The sequence below is a fragment of the Canis lupus genome, chromosome 1 (assembly GCF_011100685.1).
Source record: "Canis lupus familiaris isolate Mischka breed German Shepherd chromosome 1, alternate assembly UU_Cfam_GSD_1.0, whole genome shotgun sequence".
Lineage (NCBI taxonomy): Eukaryota > Metazoa > Chordata > Mammalia > Carnivora > Canidae > Canis > Canis lupus.
This window is the reverse complement of record NC_049222.1, coordinates 58392356-58416273: the sequence shown is the minus strand read 5'-3', so window position 1 is coordinate 58416273 and position 23918 is coordinate 58392356. Positions and strand designations below refer to the sequence as shown.

Genomic DNA, 23918 nt, shown 5'->3' with positions numbered 1-23918 from the left:
TGGTTATTCTCACTCCCTTTCCCAAGGCTGAGTGGAAGATTAGTCTTTCATCAAAGAACAATCAAGCCCTTACAGGGGGCAATTTAAAGGCTTCAACCAGGATTTGTATTACCAAGGGGGCAGCTACTGAGAGGGTTATAACGAGGCAGTGGCTCAGTTCTGACTTTTGGCAGGTCTAAGAAGGCATGAAATAGAAGAGGGAAAGCAGCAAGAGAATAAAAATGCTTTTAGGAGGGACACATACTATTCACTGTGTCATCCTAGGAGGTGCCATTTATATATGCCACTGTGTGATTGGCATCTGGGGAATAGGACAGTGAATGTCTCCATCTGGAGAGAGAGGAAGATTTGCAAATTAGGGGGACAATTAAGGAAATGTTTTTCTTCCGTATAGTTTAATTCAAAAAGAATTAATACAAGGAGCTAGTACTACAGTCCCTGTTTTACAGATGTGGGAATGGTGGCGCAAAAAGGTAACATAGGACAAACTAGTCTCAGGAAGTTTATCTCCCCTTTTCCTTATCTACCACCAAGTAATCCCCCTTTTTCCAGGCATTGAGTGGATTCCTGTGCCCAAGATGACCGCCCCTTCTCCAACTCCAGTAACACTCAACCTACACCTGCCTTCCAGGATCATAGTCTATATTTCATCCTTCTAAATTTCATCTGCCCTATAGCTCAATCTTGCCCTCTAGCTGCCTCCTCACATTAGTAGCTAAATACTTGATTTTTTTAAATCGTTACATGAATATAAATGTGTGATAACTGGGCATTAAAATTTCCTTATCCTTTTCTATTTTGTCCTCCCCTGCCTTTGCCTTTTCTTATTTTTTTTTTGTAAATTTATTAATAAACTTAGTGAAGAGCCCAAAATTGAGATAGACAGTATAGGTAGGTAGGTAGGTAAGTATGTAGATAGATACATGTGTGCATACATATATATATTGTTGTGGACTGAATCATGTCCCCCAAATTTCTTATGTTAAGCCCTAACCGCCAATGTGATTGTACTTGGAGATAAGACTTTTAGGGGGGTAATGAACATTAAATGAGGTCATGAGAGTGGGGCCCTAATCCAATAGGACTGGTATCCTCATAAGAAGAAGAGACACCGGGGATCCCTGGGTGGCTCAGCAGTTCGGCGCCTGCCTTCAGCCCAGGGCATGATCCTGGAGTCCCAGGATCGTGCTTCTTGTGTGGAGCCTGCTTCTACCTCTCAATGTGTGTGTGTGTGTGTGTGTGTGTGTGTGTGTGTGCGCGCGCGCGTGTGTGTCTCTCATGAATAAATAAATAAAATCTTAAAAAAAAAAAAAAAGAAGAGACACCAAAGATCTTTTTCCATGCATGCACACACCCACACACAGAGGAAAGGCCATGTGAGGACATAGCAAGAAGTCAGCGGTCTCCAAGCCAGGAACAGGGGCCTCCCCAGAAACCAACCCTGATGACATCTAGTCTAGAGCTTTCTAGCCTCTAGAACTGTGAGAAAATAAATTTCTGTTGCTTAAGCACCCAGCCTGTGGTTTTGCTATGGCTGCCAAAGCAGATGAATTCCCATGCTTTGTGGAACATTTTACTATCCTGGACATTGTGAGTAGAGCGTCCTGAGTGAATCTTACAGCAAATGTTATGGTAGAAGGAGTACTGGACAGAAGTAGAACGCCCAGATGCAGTCAGGTACCAGTTCTGCCACTTTCTATGCATATAACCTGACCGTGACTTTACCCCTATGAGACTGCATTCTCACACCTGTAAAAGACTAGATTCTTTCTCAAGGCCCTCACAGTTTGGGAATTCTGGTTATCAATACTCAGGCAACGGCAGTGGGGATAATTTATTACATATCACAAATCATTGGTTTTTCTTAGAATTGTAGGTCTGACACATTACAAGAGTTGAAACCCACACGATAACCAGAAAAAAACATGTATAAGTTCCCTTATTTCTGTACTTCTGTGTTTTGGTAGTTGAGATACCTGTCAGTGTGCCAGGGAGTACTAGTAGCCACTGTAAAAATAGGACTCCTTTTCCAGGAATGTCAATTTCATAAAAATTTGGGGAGAAGAAAATGTGGACACAAAGCAAGTAATACAAATTCTGCGTAAAATTTTAAATCATGACACTGTAGAAAAAGCTCAAGCTTCTGGTGGGCATATTACTCATATGCTCAATCCCTACTCTTTCTCTTCCTTTAGGAGCATTTTGTTGGAAAACTTTGTAAAACAAATACTGCAACAGATAAATCTTACTAATTAGAAAAGGAGCCAATTTAGATGGGATTTCAGATTTACATGCTAGTAGATCATATTTACAAGTAGATTAATAGAAAAAATGTATTCTATAGTCCCATCTCTATCCCCAGAAAGGCAACTCTCAAAGGTACGCATTTCATCAAAAGGAAGGGAGTTTGGGGATTTCGGTGGGCTCGGGGAACATTAAATGTAACTCACAATACAACTCTTCAAGAAGGTCATTGCAGGGACATCATAGTATATAAGATGCCAATTTACATTTCCTTTTCTGGTTTCCCCTTGGTCTTGGTAAGACTGTCAGACAATACTATTGTCCCTTAGCCAAGGGTGAATATATGACCCAAGTTAGGCCAACTGGTCTCTCCTTCTGATGATATGAATGTTGAGAAGAGGGAAGCTAACACATAATAGTGGAGGCTCTTCATTCTGCACCGAGAAGGTTGAAGAAGCTAAGGGCCTCTCCAACACAGTGTTCTTTCTGGGACCCTGGAGCAGTTCCGACCCTGTTCCTTCCAGATTCTGCAGCTTTTCCTTTGATTCTGTGAGCAAGTCCCATTCTTTCCAATACTTTCTTTCTTGCTTAAGTGGGAGTCCAAAGCCTGTAGTGTAGGCCTGTAGGCACCAGCTTCATACACAAAAGTCATCACCTTACATGATAAAATGAACAACTCTATTTTCAGGAAGCTAACCAGATGGCAATTTTATTTGGCATTATTTGTGTAGATTTCAGTATCAAATACAAATTACTTTTTAAGTGGAAGGCATCTTACATCTTTTTACCATTATCTCTTTCTCCTTTCCTCCCCACCTCAACTTTCATTTCATTCTTTAAAAAAAAATAGAAACAAGAAAAACTTACAAAAAAAGAGTCTTACATATCTAAATTTATTGTATATTTTTGCTTAAGAGATTGAACACTAAAAAACTTTTGTGGAGTATTTTCAAAACAGTGCAACTATTCTGTGTGATACTACAATGATAGATACATGTCACCATATATTTGTCCAAATCCCCAGAATGTACTTCACCAAAAGTACACCAAGAGTGAACCCTAGTGTAAACTATGGACTTTAGGTGACGATGATGTGTCAGTGCAGGTGCATCAATTGTAATAAATCTCCCACTCTGAAGGGGGGTTTTCCAATGTGGGAGGCCATGCATGTGCAGAAGTAGGAGGTATATGGGGAAATCTCTTTACCTTGCTCTCAATTTTGCTATGAATCTAAAAGAGCTCTAAATGAAGCCTATTTAAAAGAAAAACTTTATCTAAACTGTAAACAAGCTCATACTTAATCTATTTCATAATCATAATAATCATCATCCATGTTGATTCTGAGGCTGGAGTGTTCTTCTGGTTTTGATTTCTTTTTGGACTCTTTGTTTTTCTCGGTCAGATGTAAATGATGCTCACATTGCCTCATGATCTTCTTGGAGGACATCCAGCTCTCCCCTTGCCGTTCAGCTGGTGCAGCACATTGTCCTCCCCTCACATCCGTGCCCTTGGCCTTCAGGATCTCCCTCGCTCTTATGAGACTGCAGGTGCAATTCCATGGATTTCCATCCAGATACAGATGTCTGAGGCGAGGCAAACCCTCCAAAACCTTGAGATCTAGGGCAGAAATCTTGTTGTTCCTAAGGTTTAGAACCTGAAGCTGCTTTAGATCCTTGAGCTCCCTCTCAGCAATATCCTGGATGGCATTGCCTTTTAGGTCCAGCCGGGCTAAGGTTCCTGGAAGCCTGCAAAAGCATGGAAACAGGATGGGAGAGGAAGCCATGACCACATTCCATATCTACTAAAGCAACTCACATTGAGCAGCACCAGCCTTTTCTGGACCATTGTGTCCTGGTGGAAGCTAGAAAACAAGCTCCGTTTTGAAAAATTCAGTCCTATGTATATAGGTCTTTAACCTTTGGCAGAGGTCTTATTATCTAACCCTTGAGTTTCCTGGTTCCTAGCCAATAAAACTCTTCCATTTCTTTTCTTGTTAAATAGGATCATAAACAAATCGATGAGAAAAAAGTTGCGAACCTTTTACTTGGCAAAGGCCACGAATCCACAATTTATAGAAGTCAAAGCATCAAATAAAAATGTGAAAAAGTGTGGTTCTTCATGAATATAAAGGGCAATGAAAAAATGATGCAATGTTTTATGTATGAAATTAGAGCATGGTTTTGGTTTTGAACTTTGAAATTTATTGCTGCTGAAGGTGTTGTGAGATAAGAACTTAACCTCTATTGGTGGGAGTGTAACTTGGTACCACTTTGGAAATAATTTGGTAACATGTACCAAATTTGCCAAATATCAGACATGCCTTTCAACCTAGGAAATAGTAGAAGAATTAGAAAATTATTAACAAATATGTTTGTCACATATTGAGTTATATTTATGCCAGCAAAAAAAAGGATAGAGACTAATGTCCACTAATATGGAAATTAAGAGATAATAGACTATTTAGGTGACAATAAAATCATGTATTTAAACAATTTTTTAAATACTAATTCTATGAGAAAGCTTTCCTAACTATGGCATGAAAATCCAGAAGCTATAAAAGATCAATGAATCAACTACATTAGAAATAATTTTTAAAAGAAAGGGTACCAAAAAAAAAAAAAGATAAAAGAAAGGGTATATGGTAAAAGACACGCAAAGTCAAAAGATAAAGGATAAACTGGGGAAAATATCTGCACTTTATAATCCAGACATAGAGCTAATTTCCCTAATATGTAAAGGACTCCTAAAAGATGAGAAGAAAAAGTTTTAAAATGAGGCTGAAAAATGGGCAAAAGGCATGAATGGAAGTCCACATACACAAAAAAGCAAAGCCCTTACATCTTCAACCATATTCAGAATAGGGAAATGAAAAATAAAACCACACAGAGATGTCATTTCTCACCTACAAGATTGGAAAAAATCTTAATCCTTAGCATTCTGTGGTTAAAGCTGTAAAGAAACAGACGTTCTCATACATAGCTTGGTAGGACACTAAAATGGCATAGCCCCTTTGGAGGAGGATTTAGCAAAGCCTAATGAGATAACTTGTGCATTTACCCGTCCACCGGGCAATCTCACTTCTAAGAATATACTCTGAAGATAAGACTTGACAGAGATAGAACAGCACATGTGCACTTATTATGGTATTATTTCTAATAAAAGAGATTGGAAACAACACGCTACAACAGTAAAAAACTACTATGCCACCTTAACAAAAAGAAAGGGGTTCATCCCTAAGAATTATCATAAAAGGATTTCCAGAAAGTATTGCTAAAGGGAAAAAAAAGCAAGAAGTAGAACAGAATGTATAGTATGTCAGTTTTTGTGTAAGAAGGAAATAAGAATACATGTCCATATATTTGCTTATATTGGGGAAAGATAAGATAACCCAGAAGTGAATAAAAATGGTTACTTTTGGAAATGTTTGCATATGGTTTTAACTTTTGAATCATGTTAATGTTTTACACGTTCACAAAACAAATAAGGTAAAACAAAATCGAGCCCTGAAATTGAACATATACAGAAACAAACATATCTAATTAATTAATCAAATGTTAATGTTAGTACATAATCACATAAAGGAAAAAAAAGTACTCTGACTATATATCCTTAGTGGATATATCTAAGCCTTAGACACTAAGGACAAAAGGATCTGCAAGGAAATTTATCTCAGCACATTTATTATTCATACTGCTGTTAGTAATGAAATTTTGAAGCCTTTTTAATGAATACTCTAAGATAAAAACAAACAAATAACTATATCCATATCATTAAAAACAAACCAACAGGGATGCCTGGGTGGCTCAGCAGTTGAGCGTCTGCCTTTGGCCTGGGGCGTGATCCTGGAGACCCAGGGTCGAGTCCTGTGTCGGGCTCCCTGCGTCAGGCCTGCTTCTCCCTAGGCCTGTGCCTCTGCCTCTCTCTCTGTGTCTCTCATGAATAAATAAATAAAATCTTAAAAAAATAAAATAAAATAAAAACAAACCAACAATTCATTGTAAAAGAAAAGATACAAATATAAAATAAGAAAAACCCTCTAATGTTCAATATGAATTGGATATGTTAATGTGAATTCATAACTTTAAAAAATATTTTTTCTAGTTCCACATACTAGAAGGATCTAGAAGAATATTACATCCTAATGGCAATGCTACTCCAATAGCATAAACACACTGAGCACTCAGCTCTTAATTTCAGAATTCCAATTTCCCCTTAAAAGAAGCAAGGCTTCTCAGAGAAATGACTGATTCTATGTCTGAGGCAAGGTAAGCTAGCACGTCTGAGCCAGAATGCAATAGCATGTTCAAAGATTAATGAAACATCTGTCAGGATGGCTGCTAGCGAAAATCCAGAAAATAGTAAGTGTTGATGAAGAGGTGGAGAAATTGGAACCCTTGTGTGCTGTTGGGGGGCGGGGGGGGATGTAAAACGGTACAGTCGCTATGAAAAACAGAATGAGGATTCTTCCCCCAAAACTTAAAAATAGAATCACCACATAATCCAGCAATTCCACTTCTGGGTATATATATATATACCGAAGAACTGAAAGCATGATTGGTCTCAAAGAGGTATTTACATATTAAATAACGTTATACACTATACATTATATACATACACATTTATAAATTATTATATACATTGTTCACCTATATTGAATTTACAATAGCTAAAATGTGAAAGCAATCTGAATGTACGTTGATGGATAAATGGATAAGCAAAATACAATATGTACATACAATGAAATAATTAGCCTTAAAAAGGAAGGAAATTCTGGCTCAGACATGGATAAACCTTGAAGACATTATGCTAAGTTAAAATCACAAAAAAGACAACTGCTATAATTCCACTTATATGATATATCTAGAGCAGTCAAATTCTTAGAAACAGAAAGTATAATAGTGGTTGTCAGAGACTGGGGGAGGGGGAAATGGGGAGTTGTTTAATGAGCGTGGAGTTTCAGTTTTGCAAAATGAAAAAGTTTCGGAGAAACCAATTGCACAACAATATGAAGATACTTAACAATACTACATTGTACAGCTAAAAATGGTTAAGTAAATTTTATGTGTCTTTTACCACAATTTTTTAAAAAGAGAACTAATGGAATCCTGTCTGGTGAACACAGGGACCAGCTTGGAGGGGTTCCCACTAGGCAAATTTGGAACAATTTGAAAATCAAAAAAGACAAGCAACTTTAAATGATTACAACACACTGAATAAATTAAGATCCCGTGGGTCCATTGTAACACTTGGAAAAAGTGGAAAAGGGAAAGAAAAATGCTCTGTAATATTAAATAGAAAAAATAGAAAACAAAATGGAATGATCGCAAATACATAAAAACAAATTATGTCTAGACGTAGGCTCTGGTTGAGCAATTATGAATGATTTTTCATTTTTCAGCACACAGAGTTTTCAACCTTGAATGAGTATTGCTTTATAATCAGGAAAAACCTTTTTTAAACTGTGGATACCAATTTGAAAAATGTCATATTAAGGCCTATTGATAAAAAGTAAAAAAATCACAATTGTGAAACTGAAATTTTTTCTGTTACTCAACTGCTCCATATTAAGTGCTATTCTGTTTGTGAAGCATAAGAAGTGGGAAATTTTTATAGAAAAAAAAAAGGAAGCCCTTGTAATACCATCCAGATCCTATTTTCATAGCGTGTGAATGCACTGAATGTACATTCATGACTTTTAGTATTCAGTGAAATTTATTGTTGTGATCCCAGTCATATGATGATTGTATACTTTATATTTGTATACTAACCTCTACAAGTGCACATACATTTATAAGTATTTGTGCTTTGAGTATTTTAAAGTCTTGTTCATTTAAAGTGACATCTCCTTTGGTGGAACAAAATTGACCTTAAAAAGTAGATTAATTTCTGAGGGAAAAATCACTTCATACATTTTAAGACTGATAGTTAAATTCAATATGAAGTCAGTCCGCAAGATAATGCAATTTTGTGCACATACCAACATACCAGTACATGATTTCCGTTAAGTTATTTAGTTTAAAGCTTCTGATTTTCCACTCTAGATGAAAGTGCCCAGTACACAGAAATCACATAATAAAGGTTAACTAATGAAAATGAAAAGCCAAGTTTTCTTTTAAACAAATATAATGATCAGTTCTAGGCTGCAGAGCCAAAATTTTTACCGTTCGTCCTTCCTTTTTTTTTCCCTTTCATATATCTGTGGGCATTATAATCAAAATGACATTGCAAGAGAAATCACCAATGTCCTGATTTGTGGCTTTGATATAATTTGTCTTTATAAGTCTGTTTTACATTTAAAAAGTATCCCTGATTTTAAGACAAACATGCTTCTAAAAATGCTATTTGTTCTTCGGGTCTGTTGCTTTTTAGAGTAAAATGGGGTACACTCCATTTTACCAGTAGATGGCACCTGAGTATAAGTAAGATAAATGCTACGCCTCTGTTGGGTTGCAGAAAACTATTCTGGGGCAGCCCCGGTGGCGCAGTGGTTTAGCACCGCCTGCAGCCCAGGGCGTGATCCTGGAGACCCTGGATGGAGTCCCATGTCGGGCTCTCTGCATGGAGCCTGCTTCTCTCTCTGCCTCTCTCTCTCTCTGTCTCTATGAATAAATAAATAAATAAAATCTTAAAAAAAAAAAAAACTATCCTGGATTTGAATTATCCAAATTGTGGATAAAGAAAAAAACAATGTAACTTTGTTCACTGAGCTAGAGATTGGAAAAATAAGAATGAAACAGCATAAGTGAAACCAAGGTCTTGGGGGTTCTAAATTTTGAAGTAGTATGGCGCATTGTTCATGGCAGAGTAAATCTCAGGGGCAAGTGATTGCGTGGTGGCTAAAATTCCCTGGCTCTGGAGTTAGACTACCATGTTTAATCCTGACTCTTCCACTTACTGATGATGTGATTTTGAGAAATGTCTTGATACCTCCTAATCTGAATGTTCTAATCCATAAAGTAATTGTTAAGAAAATGTGCCTACATTCACAGGATTGTTGTAAGAAGTAATGGGGAATAACAGATCTCAATTAGCATATTGAGGCAAAATGCAGTAGATATTTGAACATATGTATACCTAAAGCCATCTACTATTATTTCCTTGGTGAAATGTAGAATGGAAGATGGTAGGCAAAAGAAGGGATTTGTGATTTGTGGTAGGATACACAGCTAGGAACTAGCAACAAGTTAGGTTACATTAGCCAGCAGCAACAGGTTGCCTGTGTTTCTAGTTTATTAATATGAAACTGAATTTTAAAGTACAATTTTGTGTATGAATAAGACTCATGCAAATAAAAGTGTACTGTTTTAAACTCATAAATAAAAGTGTTAAGAGTCAAAAAAAAATTTTAAAGTATTGTGTTTTAATGCTTATGGGAAGAAAATCACAGAAAAACTCTCCTGGAAAGTGGGCCATTCCTACTTTCCAATTCAAAGAAAAGCCAGGGAGTGGGAGGGGGACTGATGGGGAATTTAAAAATCACTTTCTACAAGGAACACATTGCTCTCAGAGCTGGCCAAGTTCTTTGACAAAAAAGACACTTGTGCTGCTTAATTGAAGCCTCATAGGAAAAACCCACTCTCATCTCATGTCCCTTATCCCATCGTTCTGGCCCATTACTTCTTGACCCTGGCTGCACATGAAATTCATCTGGGGAGCTTTTTAAAAATACTGATGCCTGGGCACAAATCCTGGAGTGTCTGCTTTAATTGGTTTGAAGTGAAGTCTGGGCATAAGTATGCTCTTTTAAAGGTCTCCAGATAATTGTAATGTGGAGTCAGATTTGAGAATTATGGCTGGCTCAGGCTTGCAATTCTATTATACACTCCATTGGGCAAAAGCATTGTGCTTTCTGTAGTCACTTATTAAGACACGCAAATGCTCTGGCAGGAGTAAATAATTAAGCTACGTTTTACTCATTAAACTTAGCAGGATTACTCAACCAAATGCTTTCTAAAAGCCACCTGAATAGAGAAGTCCACCACATTCACAATTTTACCACCTCTGTCACAGCTCCCTGAGAATCCTTGATGATAACAGTCACTCCCCAACCTGTTTTATGAATTTTTATTCTATACATGTTTTTTTTTTCTTGGAGTAGGGGTGTATAGTGATATAAAAGAAGGCTTGAAACATAGTAGAGAAATTACTGAAATAGCAAGTATTAGAGTCTTGGAACACTGCAGGCATGTTTTTGCCTTACAGCCTTTGTATTGGCTGTTCTGTCTAAAACACTTTCCCCCCGAAACAGCTTCACAGCAAAATCCCTTACCTCCTTCCAGTTTTTGCTCAAAGCTTACACTAACATGAGAGTTCTCCATGCTTACCCTATTTCAAATTACAACCAGCCACCCCCACTCTCCTGAACCTGGTAATCCTGCCCTTTTTTGTTGTTGCTAATTATAACACCTAACACCATCTAAATGTTATATACTTACACACATCATGTTTATTATTACTACTTCCCTGCTGGAATTTAAACTGCATAGAACAAGAAGTTTTATTTTTTATTGCATGGGGTATCCCAAGTGCCTGGTAAAGTACATTAATTATATGCACATGCACATTATATGTACATTAATTATATGCACATGCATTAGAAGAAATTGGTTAATTTCAAATAACAATCAACATATATTTTAAAATACTGATTTCCATTATTAAAATCACTTTTTCATGTTTTGCATTGGGTGGGGTTACCACACTGTATAATGAAACATCTTTTTTCTTCAACAATGAACATCTGTACATATCAAAGATAATTTTTCCCTTTCTCATTGATAACAAAATGAAAATAAGTAAATCCAGTGCCATATGATTCTACAGAAGCCAGAAATTGGTATATTAATCATGAGCAATTTGATGATAATCAACAGAGCAAGGTGCCTTTTTTCTATAAAAAGCACCAAAATGAAAATGAATCCACTGATAGGCATGTAAAATTAACAACACTCTCTAAGAGAATAACAGGGCTTTATTCTTCTGCCATGCTTTAATTTCTCTATTTCATAAATGTAGAACGTGGAATAAGGTTTACAAAAAAGGATTGATTAATGTCAATATGAACATTAGCTATAGACTATGACTGGGTGAGGGAACAGGACAGGAGGTCTGGCACAGAGAGAGGGATATTTGGAAAGAGAAATTGTCAGCATATGAGGGTGTGTGTTTGTGTCCACGTGTGTGCGTGTGCATGCACATGTATTCATGAGAGAGGCAACCAAAACACAAAGCAAGACCAACCCAAATGGACTCACATACCCACAGGCAGACATATAGAGAAATAAGCAGAGATAGATTTAAATCCTTTAAAAATCACAACATGAGAAGCATACAAGGTTCCCAAATACATAATTCAAAATAAATTCGATTAGACTATGCACTTGTAATTTTTTCCTAACTACTTTTTCAATGCTTTTAAAAATATAAATACCTTACCACATTTCCCCTTCATTTCTTTTTCATATCCTAGCTAGGCTAGAGGCTAAGCACGTATGTAGTCTGTCTGTTGTGGGTCCCAGGCCACATACTTAAAAACCAAAACACTTTTACAAGAAATATCCCCATGTTACATTTCTGAGCAGACTTCACCAAAGCAGCATTGCATATTTTCAAATACAGATCTCACCAGTTGGTGTCTTATCTGCTAGGCAAGATAAATTAAGTTAGTGCATGATTTAGTTAGAGGGCTGGAGATTCCAAAACCCTGCCTAAAACCTCTACCCTTAGCCCTAGGACCCTAGGACCGCCTTAATCAGATCATTTACATTTGCTCTATTTTTCTTGTTTGTATAATGTGCTTAATTGGCCCAATCTTCAGAAAATATTTAAAGCAATCACCATAAATGACAACTCCCCACTCACCTTAAAGGTATAGACAACAGCAGGTTCTGCTCCAGGGCCAGGTTGGAGAGCTGGGAACACATCTGCAAGGCTCCAGCTTCGAACAAGCTAACAACGTTATTGTCCAGAAATAAGTGTTTCAAGTCTCGGAGGTCCTGAAAGTCTTGGACTGTAACTCTCTGAATCAGATTATTGCTAATATCTAGTTTTTGTAGCCTTGCTGGTAGTCTGAAGGGCAACACTGGAACCTGGTTTTGAGACAACTCGAGAGTAGTTAAATTGGCAAGTATCTGTACCCCATCGATGGAGGAGAGTGAGTTTTCTGACAGATAAAGGTGGGAAAGATTCTCCAAGTGTTTCATATCTCGAAACCTTACCACTTTGAGCTGGTTTCTCTCCATTTTTAAAGAGAGCAGAGACTTGGGCAGATCGATGGGAATCTTAGTCAGGAAGTTACCACTGAAACTGAGAAATTGCAGAGACTGGAGGGAAGTAAAGAAGCCAGCTGGTATAAGATGCAGTTTATTATTCTCCATGCTCATACTTCTCAGGTGAGGGAGTGCCAGTGGTCCAGCTACGGATTCAATATTGTTGCCATCTAACACCAAACTTTGCAAACTCACAAGAGAGGAGAGTGAGCTGGGAGAGAGAGAAGAGATCAGATTGTTTTTAAGTTCAAGGATTTTTAATTTCTTCAGTCCTTCAAAATCAGATCCATGCAGGACATCTATTGAATTATCATTTAGTTTTAACACTTCAAGACTGGCTGGGAGAATACTGGGGACGCATCTTAACTTATTTTTCCAGAGTTCCAAGGTCTTTAAGGTACTCAGCATTTTGAAAGTGTCATTTTCTACTGACTCCGTTCCACTGGCCAGCAGAATAAAATCTTCTAAAGCCAACATTCTGGTGAAGCTAGACATCTACAAAAAAGGAAGGGATGGGTCATAAGGGGAGAAAAGCAGTAAATTAAGGTTATTGTGAAAAAAATACATGTTATTGTTCAATACTAATGATACTTCAGATTTCTCTTCATTATCTATTTAAAATTATCTCTTGGAAAAGGATGGAGACTCAGGTCCTGACTATTTTTTTCTTTTTTTAAGATTTTATTTGTAAGTAATCTCTACACCCAACATGGGACTCAAGATCCCGGGATCAAGAGTCACATGCTCCACTGACCGAGCCAACCTGGTACTCCAGGTCCTATTTTTAATTTATGACTGCTCACAGTGTAAGATATCAAGAATATGTTAAGCACTTTTACCTATTATTGGTGGCTATAATAATAGCCAACTTTTGCTGCATATTCTCTCTCCCAGCAAGTTTATTTCCAGACGGAAGCACTTACAAGTTGCACAATGATTTATGCAATAGGATGTCCTTTGTGACATCATCTTATAATAGCCCAGAATGGGAACAACCTGGAAATCTTTCACCAAACTATTAGCAGTTGCTAATTCTACAGTGTAAACTACAAGAGATCTTCACTGTCTTCATTTTGTATTGTTTAGATTTCTTAAGTTATAAACTACATTTTTAAAAACTGTAAGCATTAAAAGTCAAAAAGTCAAAACCAGACACTGCTATCACTAGGATGGGCCTATCAGATAAACATTTTCAACTATATTATGGTTTGAAAAACTAGCCTAGGCTCCCTATTTCCTATCCCTCAATTTGTGCCTCACTGGTGAAAAAGATCCACGAAGTAATAGGACACATGTGTCTCCATCTCTGTAGAGCAAAAATTCCATTCATGCATATATCCCAGACCTAATGCTACTCCTTTCCTAGATTTTAGAAATGATCAAATCTGATATTCTTTCTCCACGGGTTGCAAGTTCAAGCACCCCTATCTTTCCACATATCTGTGAACCTCCTACCTCACCATATACATGTTCTCTAGGATGATGTAATCCTTAGTATTTGGCTCCTAGAGTAAGATCATCTCTGGGCAGAAAGAGAAATTGCCCCAGGTTTCCTTTAGCTTGATAAAGATTCACAACATTTTCAACCTGCTTTAGAACTCAATTGAGATAAAATTTTCAATGCACAATTTTATGTCTTACTATCTACAGTGTTTAAATGTTTGATTTAATTATGCATGTTGAGCCCTTTTGTAATACCAACCCACTCAAAGTGGGTTAATTTGGCATCACATACTTCTTATAGGCATTTCTATCCTAGGAGGACATAGGATGTGAATTACAGTATATTTTAAAGCTTTTTTGTTATGATACTGTTAGAAGAATCTCATGTTACAATTTCCATAAACAAATGTTTTTATTCATAACAGTTTTGGCAGCTGCCTTGGTTTGTGTACTGCTGCTAACATGTGATATTTTCTTAATAATTAATCAGATATATTAACTAATCCTAGTTCCAAAATAGCAATTTTTCTTGCACTTCTTGAATATCTACAAGTCCCAAGTGCTTTTTTTATATTGTTAAAAAAGAAAAGCACAAGCCCCAAATGAAGTCATTTGCCCCCACTCATGATAGCAAACTAAGACTTAATTACAGTTTTAACCTCTTAGAAGTCAATCTGGAAAAAAAAAAAAAGTCAATCTGAAAATTTCTGATCAGCATTAGTGATATAATCATCATGATTAAAACCCTGCCTGGGATGCCTGGGTAGCTCAGTGGTTGAGCATCTGCCTTTGGCACAGGTCATGATCCCAGGGTCCTGGGATGGAGCCCCACAAGGGAGCCTGCTTCTCCCTCTGCCTATGTCTCTACCTCTGTCTCTCATGAATAAATAAAAATAAAATCTTTTAAAAAAATCATTGTAATTTAAAAAGAGGTAAGGGTTGTCATAGATTAAATGGATTATTTTAAACTATTTGTGGGGATAGGTTCACTTTAGCATAAGCTTCATATTGCTCAAAAAGAGTACATATTATTCAAATATTTGTTTTCCTTTCGTGATTATTTTGTTTCAAAGACTATAAAAGCCTATGGGTTTTGAGCTTTATGTTTTTGTTTTGTTTTGTTTTTACTAAGAAGGACTTTCTAGGCAAGACTTATCTCTTTTTAAAGATTTTTATTTATTTGAGATAAAGCGCGTGCATGCTCTTGCACAATGGGGGTATGGACAGAGGGCGATCCTGAGATCATTACAAGCCAAGTTCCTTTGGGGAAGAAAGGAAGGGCAGGGCTTTTTTTGTTTTGTTTTGTTTTGTTTTGTTTTAAGAATGTATTTATTTCTTCATGAGAGACACACAGAGAGAGGCAGAGACATAGTCAGAGGGAGAAGCAGGCTCCCTGTGGGGACCCCAATGTGGGACTGAATCCCAGGACCCCGGGATCATGACCTGAGCCAAAGGCAGATGCTCAGCCACTGAGCCACCCAGGTGCTCACTAATTTTTCTAATAAGCCTGCAAGTTTACTATTATCAAACTTCGCGCCCCATATTGGGTGCAGTGATAACTTAAAAATAAAATCTTAAAAACATGGCTACCATTTTCTAAGTATTCACCATGTTTATCTTTATAAAGTCCTGTGTGTAAACATAATTATTCCCTTCTCAGAAAGGGAGGCTAAGGCTTGAGAAGGTAAAATAATTGGGCCAAGTATATCTTACTAGCAAATGGAGAAGCTGAGCTTCCAGCCCAGATTGATCTTAACCCAAAACACATATTTTTATCCTAACCTTATTGCAATGACATGCATTTAGCAGAAGAATATAGAATTCTGGCACCACAAACAGTGGGGAGGATACTCACTGATTTCCAACTTTACAGTTGAATTTATGGAGCTGACAAAGGAAAATAACTCTGCTGGACCAGTTTTTCCATTTCCCTGGACTAAGCTGAGCTGTGCTCAAGAGATGTAGAAAGAGATGCTCTTGCCCTCCAGCTAACCTTAAGGCTGCTGTGAGTTTTTTCAATGTTGCTCAAAAAGCAAGGCAAGTATGGCTTGCTGTTAATGATTAGGTTAGAAAGTTTAGCCAAATATAATTCCAGCCATACATTTTTAGAGTTTAGTGAACCTAATATATATGTAGATAAAAGTTACAGCAAAATATGAAAAATGAAAAAAAAAAGCAGGGCAAATAAATGAGGTAGAGCAGAGAAGCAAGGCCTGCTGAAGCAAGTCATGAAAGGCTTTGTTTCTAATTTCTTTTGGGTAGGCCCTGATGCAAGCAATAGAGGGCCACAGACCTTTCTTGGGCTCCTTATAAGTCCAATGTATACAGGAAACTAAAATACCCTCAGAGTTACAGCCTCAGGCTTGTGTGCACCAAGCCAGTAAGGAGTCTGTAAAACAACGTTGGAACTTTTTTTTCTGATCATCGATACTTATTCTCTGTAAACAATTTTAAAATTCTGACAAGTATGGAGAGCATATAAAAATAATCCATAATCCCTCCACTTGGTGATCAATTCTGTTTAATCTTGAAGTAGTTTCTCTCCCCCAAAAGTTGTAAAGCACAATCATTTTAATTGACTGCTGTCATAAAGACACTCCTATTTGCCCTCTAAATGTAAGAGCCCAAACTGTAAAACTCTTAGAAGAAAATACAGACATAAATTTTTGCAGCCTTGGGTTTGGTAAAAGTTATCTTAGATATGACACCAAAAGCAAAAATGACACAAAGAAGAGTAAATGGGACTTACTCAAAATTAAAAACTTCTGCACTTCAAAGGACACCATTAAGAAAATGAACAACAACAATCAACCATAGAAAGGGAGAAAATTCTCCCAAATAATATATCTGATAGGAGATTTGTATATATATACAACCCAATTTTAAAAATGGGCAAAAGCAATGTCCACAATAGCCAAACTGTGGAAGGAGCCTCGGTGTCCATCGAAAGATGAATGGATAAAGAAGATGTGGTTTATGTATACAATGGAATATTACTCAGCCATTAGAAATGACAAATACCCACCATTTGCTTCAACGTGGATGGAACTGGAGAGTATTATGCTGAGTGAAGTAAGTCAGTCGGAGAAGGACAAACATTATATGTTCTCATTTATTTGGGGAATATAAATAATAGTGAAAGGGAATAGTAGGGAAGGGAGAAGAAATGGGTAGGTAATATCAGAAAGGGAGACAGAACATAAAGACTCCTAACTCTGGGAAATGAACTAGGGGTGGTGGAAGGGGAGGAGGGCGGGGGGTGGGGGTGAATGGGTGACAGGTACTGAGGGGGGCACTTGACGGGATGAGCACTGGGTGTGATTCTGTATGTTGGCAAATTGAACACCAATAAAAAATAAATTTATTTTAAAAATAAATAAATAAATATTTAGTACTATAAAAAAAATGGGCAAAGCATTCATACATTTCCCCCCAAAGAAGATACACCAATGGTCAGTTAGCACATGAAAAAGAGCTCAACATTATTAACCGCTAGGAATATGAAAGTCAAACCATAGTGAGATACTAACAGACACTAGGATGGTTATGATCCAAAAAAAGGATAAGAAATGTTTGCAAGCATATGGAGAAACTGGAAGTGTCATATATTATTCTAGGGATGGAAAACAATGGAGCCATTTTGGAAAACAGTCTGGCAGTTCCTCAAAATATTAAACATAGTTACCCTATTACCCAGAGATCCCACTCTTAGGTATATACCCAAAACAGATGAAAATATATGTCCACACAGAAACTTGTACATGAATGTTCTTTGGAGCATAATAGCCAAAAAGAGGAAAAAACCCAAGTGTTCATCAACTGATGAATGGATAAAGAAAATGTAGTATATACATACAATGGAATATTATTTAGTCTTTAAAAGGAAGGAAATTTGGACCTATGCTACAACATGGATGAAACGTGAGGGCATTATTTTAAGTGAAAGAAGCCAGTGACAAGAGATCACAGGTTTAGGGGAAAAGATTGACTTCAGGTTAGGGCATGGTATTTTGAGATCATATACATATGTGAAGAGTTCCAGTATGCAGCTGGATAAGTCTGAAACATGGGGGAAAGGCATGAATTAGAAACTCAGTTATGGGAGCCATCATTACTCATATAAAGTGAAGTCACCTAAGGAGAGTGTACATAGTAAAAAATGGAATGGCTAAAGACTGAGTCTTCCTGGAGAAGCCAAAAAAATAACGGGCAGTAGAGGAAAAGAAACCTACCAAAATGGCAGAAAAGAACTACCAGAAAAGAATAATAAGGACATAAAAGTATGGTGTCATGGAAGGCAAAAGAAGAATTTCAAGAAATAGGAGTGAACCAGTGTCCTAGAGAGAAGTTGTGTTTTGTTTTGTTTTTTTAAATATTTTATTTATTTATTCATGAGAGACACACAGAGAGAGGCAGAGACACAGGCAGTGGGAGAAGCAGACTCCTCCTAGGGAGCCCGATGCGGTACTCGATCCCAGGACCCCAGGATCATGCCCTGAGCCAAAGACAGATGCTCAAACACTGAGCCACCCAGGTGCCCCGAGAGAAGTTTTTTAAGTGTATGGAGTAGATAGAAGCCAGACAGTGGTAAATTAAAGAATAAATAGGAGGTAAAGAAGTAGAAACAGTAAATATAGATTACCCTTTTACAGCGTTTTGCAAATAGAGATAGTAGCAAGAAGAGACACAGAGTTAAAATTATTTTATTTTAAAGATTTATTTATTTACTTTAGAGACAGACAGACAGAAAGAATACCAGTATGGGGGATGGAGATAGAGGGAGAGAGAATTTCAAGCAGACACTCCCCGCTGAGTGCAGGCCCCGAGGCAAGGCTCAGTCCCATGACCCTGAGATCATGACCTGAGCTGAAATCAAGAATCAGATGCTCAACCGACTAAGCCCCCAAGTGCCCCCAAATAATTTTATTTTTATTGCAATGAAAGGAGCCTATGTATAGGCTAGGACAGGGCACTAGTAAAGAAAGAGCAACTGAAGATATGGGTGTAAGGAGAATGAAGCAGCAAGCTCGAGGGAGAGGTGTAGAAAGTGGACTCCAGAGCCTGAGTAGGAGGCTGCCTTGAGCAGAAAGAGGGAGATCTCATCCTCTCTGTCTGGAGGAAAGAGTTTGCAGAATTGAATGGAGATAAGCTAGTACACAGTGAGTAGGAGTTGAGGGAGATCAAGACTAATGGCCTCAGTTTTGTCAGATTAGTCAAGAAAATGGGAGGCCAACCATGGGTGAGAATGAGGATGGCAGAGATTGAGAAGACAACCCAAACTGTACTGAAGTTTTGGAAGACATTGAGGGAATATAGGAAAACCTGGCCAAGAAGAATTGAAAGGACAGATGAGTGACAATGAAGACCCAGATGAAGTCAAAGACCTTAGTATGATCGTCTCCAGCAGCACCCGGCTATCCAGGTACAAGAAAAACATGAGAAAATGATCCCCTAAACTGAGACTTTGCTGCATAGGTGTTAAAATTAATTTTAGGATTCAAAAAAGGAAGAGATGGGAAAGAAGATGGATAAGAAATAAACTAATTATCTGAAGAAAACATGGGTAGATGTAGGGTTAGAAATTTCCATGAGTTGGCAAGAGAAGTACAGAGTATGGCAGCTGAAAGCAAAGAAAATAATGACCAGAGAGTGGAGGATTTCAAGGTTTCTGAGTGGAGGAGTTTCAGGTGTAATGATTATGATATCACCAAGTAGGCGGCTGTGGTGAAGTGGAAACACAGATGAATACTTTCTTATGAGCTCAAGGAATAGTGAGGCTAGGGCATTGGACCCTGATGGCACCAAGATGCAGGATTCAGGATGGAGAGCAAGACAGGAGCTGGGAGGGAAGGAGCTGAAGCACAGTATGAGACAAAAGAAGAAGCAAGGAATGTTACAGCCCAATGGCATGCATCTCAAACAGGAAGTTTTACAGATGAGTGGATAAATAAAGACACTCATCTGTTGAGGGCAGGAACGGTGAATTTTTCAACCTTTATCCCTAGTCTTAAACACAGCATTCACAGTCCCAAACATAAATTATATTAATAAGTAATAAACATTTTTAGGGATGCCTTGGTGGCTCAGTGGTTGAACATCTGCCTTCAGCTCAGGGCATGATCCTGGGGTCCCAGGATAGCGTCCCACATTGGGCTCCCTGCATGGAGCCTGCTTCTCCCTCTGCCTATGTCTCTGCCAATCTCTCTCTCTCTCTCATGAATAAATAAATAAATTTTTAAAAAACCCAAAACATTTTTGTTGTAATATATATGTATGTATATATGAATATGTGTATACATGCATTTGTATATGGTGTGTGCATATATAAACATATATACATACATACATATGTGTATATACATATATAGAAAATTTCTATTGCTATTAATCTGAAGGTGTTTCTAAGGTATTTTTTTCCTTGAAATATAGGCACCGTAGTTCAAACCAAATGGACAGAATATACATCGTATTCACCAAATACAGCTAAAAAATGGTCATTTAAAACCTAAGGGTTTTTAAAAGAGATGTATTACTGCTTAGAGCTTTTTATCTCCTTCAGAAAACAATCCTGTCTTTTATCAATATCTCAACCAGAATCTGTCCTTCCAAGAGACAATTAACTGGGTTAAAGTCAGGGAAGTGGAAATATTGCCATTCAGTGAGCGTAAACCAATGACAAATGCACTCACTCAACAACTGAATTTGATGAAAGGTATAATTTCATCTTATTGGCTCTGTAGGATCATTACCAGACTTAGTTGACACTTCAGGTCTTGGCATCTCAGGCGCTCGGAACAAATATTTAAGCATCTTGCCCTTTAACCAGCTGTCCTGCTTGAGTGCTGAGACCTGACAGGGTCAGACTTGCTCTCTGGCATTAGGAGCTACTAGACCACAAGAGGAGAGTAAACATGTCGACTGGGGGATTTTGCTTATTGAGCCTTGAAATAAATACCACGCCACATACTTTAAACTCTCCAGGTGTAGGCACACCTACATGAACATTTCTTAACCAAATTAAAGGGGATAGTGTCTGTATTTGAAGGGAAAGTACATCCACCTGCTGAATCTCCACACTTCCATCACAGAGATGTACTTCCTTATCTTGGGATTTGGATCTAGGAGGGAAGAGCAGTGACTAGTAAAGACAAAATCAGAGAGCCATAGAATTTTCCACGTAAAAGGAGCCTGGGATCACCAATCTAACCCAACCTTCTTACTTCACAAAGGTTAAAAAGTGAAGCCCAGAGATCTTTTTTAACTGCTTGTTTAAGATGATTGTATCTCTAGGTAGGGAGAAAACTAGGATAAGAACCCTTGTCTCTCCATACCTTTCAAAATATCAAAGGCAAAAAAAAAAAAAAAAAAAAAAAAAAAAAAACAAACAAACAAACAAAAAAAAAAAACAAAATATCAAAGGCCAAAAACAAGAGTTCCTTCATATTACAAAAGTCAGACAAATCTATAGAACTCTTTGCAGCATGCTGAATAGGTAGGCATAAATATACAAGTCAGAATTAAAAGTTTGTAGAACAAGTACTGCAATAACCTGCCAAAACAGAAACATGTATTTCCTCTGTAGTTGTTTCCACAAAGCCCCTGTTATCTGGCAGGTATGTAGGGTCTGTTATAAATAATTTTATGTGCTTGGATTCATCTTGATAGTCTTATAATGCCCTAAGGATCATCTGCTTTTATGACACAAACAAAACTAATTTTATCCCCTGAAAGCACTCATTCTTAATCCTGGAAACGGAAAATAGCATTTGCTCTCAAACTCTCTTTGTTATGAAAGAGCCACTTCTTTACTTTCACTTTGCAACAACATAATTAAAAAAAATAAAAACTGAAATAAATTATCATTAATGATAGATTCTGATGTTTTTTGACTGTTTCTCTAAAAAGAAATATCCAGAGGCATATACCCATCTCAGCAGTAAAGGGCAAGCAGACAGTTAGTGCAACTGTCCAAACTTGAAAGCCACCACTTTTAAGTTTTAATCGATTAAATCAAATTTCACAACCCCATACTTGCTCTTCACCCTGCCTTAAAGAATAAAATTGTGGTGACTTGACCGTAGAATGGTTACCTGAAGGTGTTGAATTTTGCTGTGGCTAATGTAGAGCTTCTTGGTGGTGGGAGGAAGACTTGATGGCACCTCCATTAGCCTGTAGCATTGCACTGACTGAACGGAATCACAGCTACATCTGCCAGGACAGGTAGGATGGAAACCATAACTAAGAGAAAACAAAACAAAGAAAGCATAAAGCAGATGCATCTTTCAAAATGGGGCCTCCCAGGCAGCAGGCAAGTCTTTAGGTGATGTCTTGCTCTTTATACCATGAAATCTGATAATAGAATCTTATGAATGTGTACTCTGTCAATGTAAGAAGACAGGAAAGAAAAAATTCTCAATTTGCCTGGGTTAAAATGTTAGCAACCATTACAAAGGGCTTAAACATTGATAAGCTGCCTTAATATTTGTAGGTGAGCAAAACCCTCTGTTATTTATGGCTTGGAAGGCTAATCTGCAAACACCTCTACTATCTGTAGTTTCCTTGTTTTGTTAAATGTGACACCAGAGAATTAGTGGGAAAAGACAAAGAGCTGTTTTATAGTGGGCTATAAACCTTTGAATTTTCTGTGACCCTGTATTAAAACCATTTTTGTAGGCCTGCAACAGGCAGGTGTTTTCTTCTCCCATTAACCAGTATGGGAAAATGGGCAGGCTTTCTCTTCATTATTGTTGTCCCAGTACCATTTTATTGCTAGATGAAACAATGCGCTACCAAGGAGAGGTTTAGAGCCTCAGATAACTTGTTCAGTTCATCTATCACTTGATCCACCCAGCTATCATATTTGGACAATATTTTTGCCATTCGAAAATACTGTTGACTCAGATGAGAATGAGACATCAAAATGGGTCTATTACCTTCATCTATTTGTCATAATGGAAGAAAAGACCTCTAGTTTCTTCAGAGGGACTTGTATGTTCTGAAACTGGACTGCAGAGAGAAGGCTTCATTTGTCTCAGGCGTGCCTTTGTTGAAGCTCTTTTACGTGCTGCGTTCATCCCTGCTGAGGAATTTAAAAGCATTTCAAGCAAAAGATTATATAGAAAAGGTTTCCCCTCCCTGGTGGAAGACCTGAATTTACCCACACTGGTTGGCCTGAGCGGATTGCTCCAAAGAAACCCTTTCTAATATTGAAAAGCTTGTCTGATGTCCTCTTCAACCAACTTCTTTGCTGCAGTTTTCATTTTGAAGCCCAAAGTTTCTTTGCTCTGATAATCAGTTCGTTCTATTTCCAGAGTAAGGATTTCCATGTGCTTTTCTCAAAAGACTTCTCTGCTTCTCTTTTCTGATTTTGTTTTTAACCTCTGTTTTCTTTTACTGAGATAAAGAATGATAACAAATTTCTTTTTTTATCAGTATCTTGGTTTTCTACAAACTTTATCATTTATTTCTCTTGCCTCATAATAGAATTGTTTTTTTAAAAAAGTTTTAGAATCTTCAAATAGCAAAGTAATGCTCAATAAAAGAAAATTTGGGAAAAAAGAGCAAGGTGGGGGAAAATAATCAATGTTAGTCTTGTTCCACAATCAAACATTTTTCCCATTTCTTTCCTCCACCTAGGCTTTGAAAAAACAAAGAGAAATACTCATGGAACACTTTTTTCCTTCTGTGTCACTAAAAGAGTGAATTCATGGTTACCTAAAAGGAAATGCCTACCAAATCCTATGTTGTTGTCTGCCATCATTGACAGCTAGTTTTAATGTTCCACAGCATAGAGAGGATTTCCATTTCCTATCCTCTGTTGCTCACCACAGGATATCCTTTTCTTTGAGCCCTGACATTACACTGTTTAATATTTTTTTTCTTCCATGGCATTTCTATACCTTGCCTGCAATTTTGGCATTATCTTTGTTACTATTTTATACTGTGAACAGTTTTACTTTATCA

General features: G+C 37.4%; 1 protein-coding gene across 3 annotated transcripts; it reads right to left on the bottom strand.

Moving 5' to 3' along the window:
- Window positions 1-1892: 1892 nt before the first annotated feature.
- NEPN (nephrocan) lies at window positions 1893-23289 on the bottom strand. Of its 3 annotated transcripts, XM_038526644.1 has the most exons (5): window positions 23113-23289; window positions 22889-23031; window positions 22046-22193; window positions 12106-13007; window positions 1895-3989 (listed from the first exon to the last, which is right to left on the bottom strand). In XM_038526644.1, exons 3-5 carry the CDS (start codon window positions 22118-22120, stop codon window positions 3542-3544), a joined length of 1425 nt encoding a protein of 474 aa, XP_038382572.1. In that variant the 5' UTR covers window positions 22121-22193; window positions 22889-23031; window positions 23113-23289; the 3' UTR covers window positions 1895-3541. The 3 variants fall into 3 exon arrangements, with proteins under 3 accessions (XP_038382571.1, XP_038382572.1, XP_038382573.1); XM_038526643.1 differs by lacking the exons at window positions 22889-23031; window positions 23113-23289 and having other exon boundaries at window positions 1893-3989; window positions 22046-22249; XM_038526645.1 differs by lacking the exons at window positions 22046-22193; window positions 22889-23031; window positions 23113-23289 and adding an exon at window positions 13352-13461 and having other exon boundaries at window positions 1897-3989.
- Between the last annotated feature and the right edge of the window lie 629 nt (window positions 23290-23918).

Excerpts from the sequence above, each read along its gene's own strand:
- NEPN (XM_038526643.1), bottom strand. The coding sequence starts at position 22,234 with ATGCATCTGCTTTATGCTTTCTTTGTTTTGTTTTCTCTTAGTTATGGT. Across the intron at positions 13,008-22,045 it reads GCAAAATTCAACACCTTCAG|ATGTCTAGCTTCACCAGAAT; the intron begins GTAACCATTCTA and ends CCTTTTTTGTAG. Across the intron at positions 3,990-12,105 it reads CTGTTGTCTATACCTTTAAG|GCTTCCAGGAACCTTAGCCC; the intron begins GTGAGTGGGGAG and ends ATGCTTTTGCAG.